The sequence below is a fragment of the Suricata suricatta genome, chromosome 6 (assembly GCF_006229205.1).
Source record: "Suricata suricatta isolate VVHF042 chromosome 6, meerkat_22Aug2017_6uvM2_HiC, whole genome shotgun sequence".
NCBI classification, from domain to species: Eukaryota; Metazoa; Chordata; class Mammalia; order Carnivora; family Herpestidae; genus Suricata; species Suricata suricatta.
The window spans coordinates 982,345-992,468 of record NC_043705.1 but is presented as its reverse complement, the minus strand read 5'-3'; the positions used below and the strand labels follow the sequence as shown (position 1 = coordinate 992,468).

At 44.0% G+C, this 10,124-nt stretch overlaps 1 protein-coding gene across 1 annotated transcript in view; it reads right to left on the bottom strand.

The window, feature by feature from the left end:
* Window positions 1–586: 586 nt before the first annotated feature.
* Window positions 587–10,124, bottom strand: part of LOC115294032 (mycophenolic acid acyl-glucuronide esterase, mitochondrial-like) — a 29,460-nt gene continuing 19,922 nt past the window's right edge. Inside the window, 3 exon segments of the mRNA XM_029941733.1 lie at window positions 587–846; window positions 5,679–5,802; window positions 6,284–6,412. Of these exon segments, the coding sequence (XP_029797593.1) occupies window positions 763–846; window positions 5,679–5,802; window positions 6,284–6,412 (337 nt within the window). The 3' untranslated portion in view covers window positions 587–762.

Sequence of the window (10,124 nt, the reverse complement as noted above, 5' to 3'; positions counted from 1 at the left end):
TATTATATTATTTAAAAAAAAATCTAGCCTATGCACCTTACCCTAATCAATCCAGTTACATAATTGCAAATGACATTTAAAAATACTTAATGAATTTTACTCTTGCCTTTTTTCAATTCTGGTCTTTTGGATTCTCAATGATTATTTCATTCTCATAGTAATGTCAAAAAATACCAAATGCTGACAAACCACTTGACCTGAAAATACTGGTAATTAATCACCACTCCCATACATTAGAGGTCAAACAGCATAATCACCAAATGAAGCAGGTGTCTTCACCATCAAAAACTACCCAAGTTTCTAAATCCTCTGAATTGTACTACAATATGGTTTTAACTTCTTATAATGATTTAATTATTCAAATAAGAAATATCTAAAATTGAACTTAAAAACACAGGTCCCTAAATACCTATGTGTCAGCCATAAAGCTTTTGGAAACTCTTCAGTAGCCATAAAAGGAATATAACTAAGAGACACAAGCATTTTACATGTGTATACATGCACTGCTCTTCACGTGAAGGAAATCCCCCAAATTTATTATAGTATCCCATCCAAGTTTATCACTCCTAATTAATACAGGAGCAAATCAATGTTTACAATATGCTTTAGTAATTTTTTTGATATCATTGCCTCTTGAATTCCATTATTTTCTCCTAGGATGATTTTTTTCTCACTGATATACATCCTCAAGAAATATATCTTTTGTTTGAAAGATAGAAAGAGAAAGAGTGCAAGTTGAGAGGGGAGATTTGCTCCATCTGCTTAAAAGCCATCTTTGATTCTGAGATCTTGGGAATGGGCTCCTGTGCCGGTGGGTATAAACTGTTTTATCAGCTTGCACAGGACCTGAAGGGCGAAAGGAGAGACAAAATCAATGTTCCCCTTTGTATTTACCCGTCACTAATGCAAAGTGAGTCCTAGGCCCTACTGGGTACAGCTTCCGGGTTTGGCCAGAGTCAAGTACTGTGCCCCAGGAAGGCATGGCTCAGGGCTGGGTGGCCAGGTTCCCAAGCCAAACCCCAGAGCTGCCCCTGGCTACAGTGGGTCCTGTGTCCTAGGCACCCCCTTCCCTGCTTGCTCCTCCCTTCCCTTCTCTGGGGGAGGAAAAGGATGTTTACAAATAGGGAACCATGTGTGGTGATGAGCCCGTGATTTCCAGACTTTCAAAGGAGGCAGGAGAGGTCAAATAATGGAATCAAACGTTATTTCCTCACTCAAAAGGCAGATCAGAATCAGGCTTCCATAACGTATCCCATATGTACCAGGGATGTATAAAAGAACTGAACTGGGTGCCCTCCTCCCAAGTCCTGGGCAACCCAATAGAGCCGTGGCGTCGCTGTTATGTAACAGTAAGTCACAGCCTGCGGGGAAAAGATGGGCTTGTTCGACTCTGCAGTCCCAACCCCCAAACGCACCAGCGCATCTGGTCAGAAAAGCCTTTATCGGAGAAGGATTCCCTTCAATTCCTTCAGAACCCATGCCTTCAAGATATCCAGCACCTGGCAGCAGCAAGGCTCCCGCAAGGAAGGGAAGGATGGGAAGGTGTTTAGTCTCTCCGACCTTTTCCTTTGTTGTACTTTGTCACTAACCCATCCCCTGGGGGGAGAAATAACCCTCCCTCCCTCTCCCTACCATGCGCTGATGTCTGGAGAAATTTAAGGGAAATTCTTATCTCTATTCCCACTGGAGAAGGCAAAAGGGCTTCTAATTTGGCAAACAACTCCCAAGGAAGCTGCCATGTCTCAGGTGGGTGGAGAATCCTCTGAGCTAGGTAGCGAATTGTGCGGGAGCCCGGCTCTTCAACCCTGGGGAGATAAAGGCATGCCCATTCCCACGCCGCGAGAGACAGAGTTTGGCAGCTGCAGCTCCACCTGCAACCTCTTGTTAGAAGAGAAAGCCCACACTTGTGGGAGAAGCACTGGGTGTTACGTGGAAACCAATTTGAAAATAAAGTATTAAAGAAAAAAAAGCATCTGATGCCATCCAAAAGAGAGAGAGAGAGAGACAGACAGACAGAGACAGAGAAAGCCCGGGAGGGCTTCCCAGCCCACTGCCCCAGCCACGGAGCCCGCCGCCGGCCTTACCGTCCTGTCCATTAACCATTTCTGAAAATGGGCCCTGCCGGGTCCGGGGGGCGGGTGCTCTCTGTCCTCGGCGCACTGCAGGATGATCCAGTCCACCAGCTTGTTCTCCAGGTCCGCGTCGTCCTTCGGCTCGATCTTCTCCTGCACCTCTCGGCTTAAGCCATAGCTCGGGCCCCTGTTAGCCATGTCTGGAAGAGAAGACAGGACACGCGCGGCATCCACAGGATAGCAGCAGCGGCCTGGCTCCCTGCGAACGGGGCTGGGTGGCCTGGCCCAGCAGTGACAGAGCGGGCAGAAAGCAGGGCGGGGTTTAAATCAAGGAGCCAATGAAGCCACTGGAGTTTCACCTGCACACGCGAAAGAAAAGCGCAGCCACGCGCCAGTGACTCTAGAATAAAGTCCCTGCCGGTCCAGGGGGGCTGGAACGCCCCTCGGGGTCCCGCCTATCGATGGGATGAGATGAGATGATGTACAAGGACTCTCAATCAAGGCTGAACCCCCAGGCAGCAAGGGGGCTGGGTGGTGGCCGTGGCTTCCCGCCTCTAGAAGCACTCTGCAGCGGCAGGGACCGAGATAAGAGAGAGCAGCTAATTAACAGGCAGAAAGGCCGCCTTGACGTCCAGTCGCTGGTGCTGCCTGGCGCCTGGAAGAACGGTACACTGCTTCCATTCTCTTCTAGCTGAGGAGGGTCAAACCCGGGCCGTTGGGAAGAGCCCTCCAAAAAGCCAGCCCTCCGGAGTGTCAGTCAAGCCCGCCCACCTCCCTCCCGCTGAGAGCTTCTTTCTGGCTGCACAACTCTTTCCCCTCCTCTGGGGGAGACAGCCCGTCGTGTACAAGGCCAGCACACAGCTGCACAGGGCCTGGGGCCCCGGAGAGGGTCCATTGTGTCAGCTGTCCATCTGTCAGGAGTTGCCAGACCACCTTCTCCTCTGCCCTGGGGTAACAGTTGTCTGGCTGGACAGGAGCGGAGGGGCTGAGAGCTGCATCCATTAACTTGTTCAGCTGCCAGCCAGATTTCATCTGGAAACTTCCATCCTGGCAGCAAGTCTTATGCCTCAGTTTGACTTATCCAAAGAATGAACTTTTTCAATGCTACTTTTAATAGAAAGATACTAAGAGCATGTTTTATAAAGGAATAGAGCTCACTGTCAATGTACTAAAACACCCGTGGAGTGAAAGATCTGGGTAGCATGTAACCATTGTCATCTGTGTGTTTTAGTCAAGGACCCGTCAGGCCCCACTGTGGTAACTGGATACTTGTCAAACAAGTAATTAATTGATCAGACAATTAATAACAGCTGCATTTTAAGCATGCCTGCCCATCAACCAGCTGTTACCTGCCATTGAATTGAAGGCATACTATCCATTTGAAGAAACAAACTTAACTTTACAAAATGGTGTATGTAATTGAACCCTCTAAAAGTTCAGAAATAGTGAAAATATTATTAACTGCAGAGAATGTACAATGTACATTAAGGTCTGTGCCTATAAAGAAACACATCGCGGTGATGTGGTTGAGAAGCCTGTACCCTGAACAGCTGTGCATCTGTCTGACGTCCTCTAGGGTTCAAAGGACCCAATGAGCAATGTGTTGACATTCCCAGGGCTAAAGATGATAGTAAAAACCATCCCTTGCCATTGTTAGAGCTAGCTTCTTCTGTGAAGAAGAGACAGTGGTCTGAGTGTCCCTGTTCTTTCCTTACATGCTTTTAAATTAACAGGCTTCTAACCACAACCATTTGCTCGTCTGATTTAGGGTTAGCAAAGCCATGTCCTGATTGGCAGGCACAGATCTCAGTCACTTAGGGGATTATCTACCATATCCTCCCTGACTGATGCGGGTACACACACATAAAAAAATGTACAAAGATCTTGTCATTGACCATAAATAACAACAATGTAAAATTGTTTAATCCCCGTCTTCCTCATCTGCTATGTTCTTGAAGTAATTTCCTGCCAGGAGAAGCACCATTTAATTGAGTTAGAGGATGGAGTAAGGGCTTCGAGGTTTATATGCAGAGAGACACAAAGGTAGGAGAATTTAGCAGCATAGGACATTGAGAACTATGTATGAGAAACACCTTAAGAAAGTAAAAAAACCAAACCAAAACAAAACAAACCAGAAACGGGAGGTAAGTGCAAGGAAGACAAGCTTCGCACCTTTGGCCCTCAGAGGAAATTAGGTGAAGAAACTGCATATGCAGATAATGACAATTCTTAAGGGGCTCAGAAGAATGTGGACTGAGGAGGAGCTTAGAACGGATAGCACACCAGGGGAGCCTGGGTGACTCAGTCGGTTGAGCGTCCGGCTTTGGCTCATGATCTCATGGCTTGTGGGTTCGAGCCCTGCATTGGGCTCTGTGCTGACAGCTGGCCTGTTCTCAGATTCCGTGTCTCCCCCTCTCTCTGACCCTTCCCTGCTCAGACTGTCTCTCTCTCTCTCTCTCTCAAAAATAAATAGAACATTATAAATAAATAAAAGAACAGATAGGACACGGCACTGGCCTTGAGGCAAAAGTAAAAAACGACATTCTACTATTCAACACTACGTGGCTTTGTCCTTCTCTCTCTCTCCTCTCCTCCTCTGTCTGCTCTCCCACCCCCCAGAGCAGGAGTTCTGAAACTGCACTGGAGGGGTTGGTTAAAGCAGACTGCTGGGCCACACTCCCAGCTTCTGACTCAGGTCTCAGGTGAGGTTCAAGGACATGCAGTTCTTACAAGTTCTCGGGTGATGCTGATGCTGCCCGCCTCGTGAAAACACTCTTCGAACCACTATTCGACAGCTTTTCTTTCGTTTTCTGTGCCTCAGTCCTGCCAGGATCATAGTCCCACAGGTGACATTTAGATCCTTAGGAAAATGACATCCAGAGAGAACTCAACTGATGGCAGAACACCACCAAAATACACAAAAGCAAACAGCTATTGCCCACTATTTCTTCATCCCTGCAGATAACTGAGTGCTTAAACATATGACTAATGATAACATATAACAAATAAATCACCTTCATTTATTTCAGAGACCTCATTTCAGCCACGATTTGCTAAGTGCATGGTAATAATGAAAAGCACATTTTGTAAAAAAGGGAGGATCAGCAGTAGAACAGAATGCCAACTCCGCGTCTGAGCCTGTGCGCGGACTCTGAGCGCGTGAGGGACCGCTCTGCGGAGATGGCGCTAAGGCTGCTTTCAGGCTAAGGAAAAAAAGTTTCACAATTGGTGAGCCACGTCTAATATGGTCATAAGGATAGGTACTGTTTCCCATATGCCACAAAATAAGAATAAAAGGTACAAAGAGAGATCACAATGGCTGATCCGAGTAAGCAAATGTGACTAATAACGAAAATGTTGCTAAAAAAAAGAAATTTCAAGTGTGATTTCACCAATATGGCTGAGATATGTGGCAGAATGATTTGAAGAGATTGTGAAGAAAAGGAAACCTTGAATAAGGCAAAGAGATGATATACAAAAAGGCAGCTAAGGCAAAAGGTGAGCCAGCACAGGAAGCCAAAGGCAGATGCCACACACACAAATATTCAAAGACAGAAGCAGCAGAACAGTGACAGGAGGTAAACACTGAGCTTGCTCGTGACCCACCTCCACCGGAAGCTGATTAAACCGCGTCACCAGGCCATCTACCGCCGCAGCTACCCCAGTAACAGCAACGACCTTCTGTGGCCTTGCAATTGCCGCATGAAGCATGAGCCAACCGCCGAGCTGGCTCCACCCAGTATCCAAAAACAAACACAGTGTTTCATTTCTGCTTTTACATTTTAGTTTAGAGAGAGACGGAGAGACAGAGGGTGCGCACGTGAGAGCAGGGGACAGGGGGACGGAATCTTAAGCGATGTGGGGCTCAATCCCATGACCCCGGGATCATGACCTGAGCTGAAATCAAGAGTCAAATGTTCAACTAACTGAGCCACCCAGACGCCCCCAAAAGGTAGACAGTTTTAAAGAGGAATTTCTTTTTCTTTTCTGTAAGGGGATTCAGTAATTTATGTACGTACTTTTTCCTTCTATATCCATTAGCTCCCAGGCTTTTAATATTTGGCACAAAGCAGAATTAAAATTAGAATTACAATGTAAAGTAAAATGCCACTTAAATTTTATGAGAAAATGAACAGAACAATTTTAAATCAAATGCCAAAATTAATTGTTAAACAGTTAAACTACTAAATTTTCATAGCTAAAGGCACAACTTAACACAAATAGTCACCTGTGGTCCTTCAGCTACATCATCAATTATAGAAAGAACGTCTTTTCTCCATCTTCCCACTGTGCATTCTTGTACGTTACCATCTGAATTTCCAACTCCTGAGTAATCAAACCTAGAAAAGAGAAAACATGTATCGATATTCAGATGTCCATCTATATATTTCTCTGGCTTTTAAAGAAGATAGCTCTTTTATCATTATTACAATGCTTAAAACATAAAAAGATATTAAAATAGATCCTATTGGCATAACCTCCAAATGTCGCCCATGTCCACTCACTCTCTCACCCCCTCCGCGGCCAGCAGCCAGTCCACGTCACCATCTTCTCCGACCAGACTAGCGTTAACAGCATCCTCCTAAGTCTCCCTGTCTCCATTTCCTACCCCTGTAGTCCATTCCCCATGCAGTCATCAGCGATCCTTTTAAAACAAAAATCATATCTTGCACAAACCCATCAAAAGCTTTCTATCATCTTTAAATAAAACATAAAGTCCTTCCTGCAACATGGCCATCAACTACCTCTCTGATTTCGTTTCTTATGGATTTCTTACCTTCTCTCCTTCCCAACTGAATCCTATTCGCTTTCTTGAAGTAAATGGAATACACCACCCAGGTTTTGCTTCAGGAGTTTGATATCAGCTTTTCTTTCTACAGAGCATACCGTATCTCCCCGATATCCACTTTGATTGCTCCCTCACTTCGTTCAGGTCTCTGGCTCAAATGTTACATCTCCAGAGACACCTTCTCTGACTACTCAACGCAAAACCATGCTTCCTTCATCGTTCTCTATTTCCTTACCCTGCTTTATTTTCTTCATGGCAAATATTGCTACTTGACATATAAAAAACGTGAGTATTTCTTTGTGGCCCATCTCCCACACTAGAATGGAAGCACCAGACAGGCACAGGCTGTTTTCCCAATGCCTACATCAGTACCTTGCACATAGTAGGTGCTTAGTATTTACTAAACTAATGAAAGGGAAAGAGGGAAATCAAATTCATGATCACTAACTCATCCCTTAGTTTGCTTCTCCTTCAAACTGCCTAGCTCTCCAGGCTCAGTCTGTTGATCTGTGCACTTTAAAGGCCTCTGTTCAGTAGACTATGAAATATCACACCACGCCTGCAGATTACCTTCTACCACAGTCCTCCTGAACCACCCCGATCCCTGGACAGGCGCTTTCATGATGCTGAGCCTTTGCATCCTGTCTGGAAAGCCTTCCTTCCCATTCCTTCAGTCATGTCATTTTCTCTGAGGAACTCTGACATACGCTCCCTCAGTCACCTTCGTTAGTATGTACTCACTTAACACTTGTCTTATTATGTCGTAACCAAGTTTCAAGTATTTGTGTGACTAGAATGTCAGTTCTTCAAGAGCAGACTGTTTTACTCAAAATTTCCACCAGGTACCAAGCACTGCTTGCCCTGTGCTGTCCACACTCGCTCTCATTTCTTCTCATTCACCTTTTCCTCTGCAATCTGGTAAGACCTGTATCACACTGCATATCTTTGTCATTTTTTTAAGTTTTTTTTAACATTTATTTACTTTTGAGAGAGAGAGCATGAGCTGAGGAGGGGCAGAAGAGAGGAGACACAGAATCTGAAGCAGGCTCCAGGCTCTAAGCTGTCAACACAGAACCCAACGTGGGGCTTGAGCCCACGAACCATGAGATCATGACCTGAGCCAAAGTCAGACACTTAACTGACTGAGCCACCCAGGTGCCCTTTATCTTTGTCATATTAAACCTGGCCTAGCACAGTACCCTCCTGTGTCTCTGTGATTATTCTCTCTCCAAATGAATCTACTTTATACCTGTCAGTTTTTTTTCTGGAACGTTTTATTTCTATGGCATTAACTGCAGTGGTTCCCTGTAACATAAAACACGACCTTTTAGTATTTTAACCTGTTTTTTAGACCATTAGATTCTGGTCATCTCAGATTGATCATTTATCTTGTCAGAGGAAACCAGTGCTTTGGCCCAACTGATCAACTTACTGTTACTAAATTGGCTTTTGCTTTCTGTTTCTGTTTCATGCCTCATACTATTTCCATCACCTGGAGTACCCTCTCCTTTCACCTTCACAGCTCATCGTCTCAGAGCTTAGTCCAAACAATTGACTATCTCCTGGAAAAACTTCCCCCAGAGAAGCTGAAGAAAAATTTTTACCTAATGAAACATAGAATTCATTTTTATCAGTCACAATCAATTTTTATACCCTGCTCTATAAGACGGTTCGTATGTGTGTGATATGCCTCATCATTCCTGCAGCATGGTCAGATCCTGGTGGGGAGACACCATTCTTGGTTTTGTGTCTGCATTCTTCCCAGAGCTGAGGCGCCTACACCTCGCACATGGAGTATGATTACACATACTAAATTAAAAGTGGAAGGTAAAAGTAAAAAGAATCTCTTGATTCAAATTTGAAGCATTCAGGTTTCTCTAATTCTTAAAATTTGATAAAAACTAATAAATCCTAGTGTTTTTAGTGTACATGTAAGAACATATATGTGCTATACAGCCTACACAAATTTTCTTAGGGATTTATGAGCCATGGAGGAAGAAGAAATTAAATTTTTCTTTGGTATAAAGTGAAATGATTTTGGACCCTTGGGAAACTGTGTAACGAGGCTGCTGCTGACATCTCAATCACAGTCATTATTTCTCTTCAACCCAGGGGACATAGAAAACAGACCCAGGAACAGAGGGAAGAAACGTACCAGCTAATCCTCTTTTTCCCTCCCTTGGTGGGCAATTAGGCATCTCTACTTGCTGCATTTTTCACAGCTGCCTTCCAAATATATGATGCAGATGTAGAATATAAGTAGAAACCCTTCAAAAAGGAAAATATAAACATTTGGTGATACTAAAAGATACAAGTAAAAAATATAGTTCACTCTTGCTGAACCCTAACCAAGGGACAAAGACAATTCAAACATACTCAGCTGCGGGGGCACCTGGGCAGCTCGGTTGGTTAAACAGTCAGACTTCGACTCAGGTCATGATGTCAAGGTTCGTAGGTTCAAGCTGCATGTCGGGCTCTGTGCTGACAGCTCAGAGCCTGGAGCCTGTTTCAAATTCTGTCTCCCTATCTCTGTCCCTCCCCTGCTCACACTCTGTCTCTTTAAACAAAACTAAACAATAATCAAAGATATCCAGCTATTTAGGGTGGGACAGCTGGCTTAGTCCATAGAGCATGAGACTCTTGATCTTCGGGGTCATGAGTTCGAGCCTCACTTTGGGTGTGCAGCCTACTTAAGAACAAACAAACAAACAAGCAAGCAAACAACAACAACAACAACAGCCAACCCCACAGGTCGTTCTGGATTAAATATTCTATGGCAAATAACTATGAGAGAATACCAGCCCTAACACCGTGTGTTATATGCCTGAGCTCTGACACAATCTCTGTCGGCATGGTGACAGAACATCAAAAAGCCGTTTTCATATAGCCATATGAACCATTTCTTGTATAATATACAAAACTAACCATTTCCTCATTCAAGATCTAACATTTTACAGCCAAAAACATAAAAAAGTAAACTGAGAAACTGGAGTATAAATAAAAGATAAAATCGCCAATAACAAGCTAAAATGCAATCAACAGTTAATAGTGACTAGGTTGCAATGAAGTTTGATAAAAGCAAACAAAAAGAAACCTGGTCGAATTAGAATTTTGTAGTGAAGGGCTAGACTTTTATAAAGGTTTATAAAGATATATTTAGGCTATCTTTTAACACAGAACCAGTTAATGGTCTGTACACATTTTAATTAATGTTTACTTACTACACTTAAAAATGTTTTTTTAAATGTATTCAAAATAAAGAA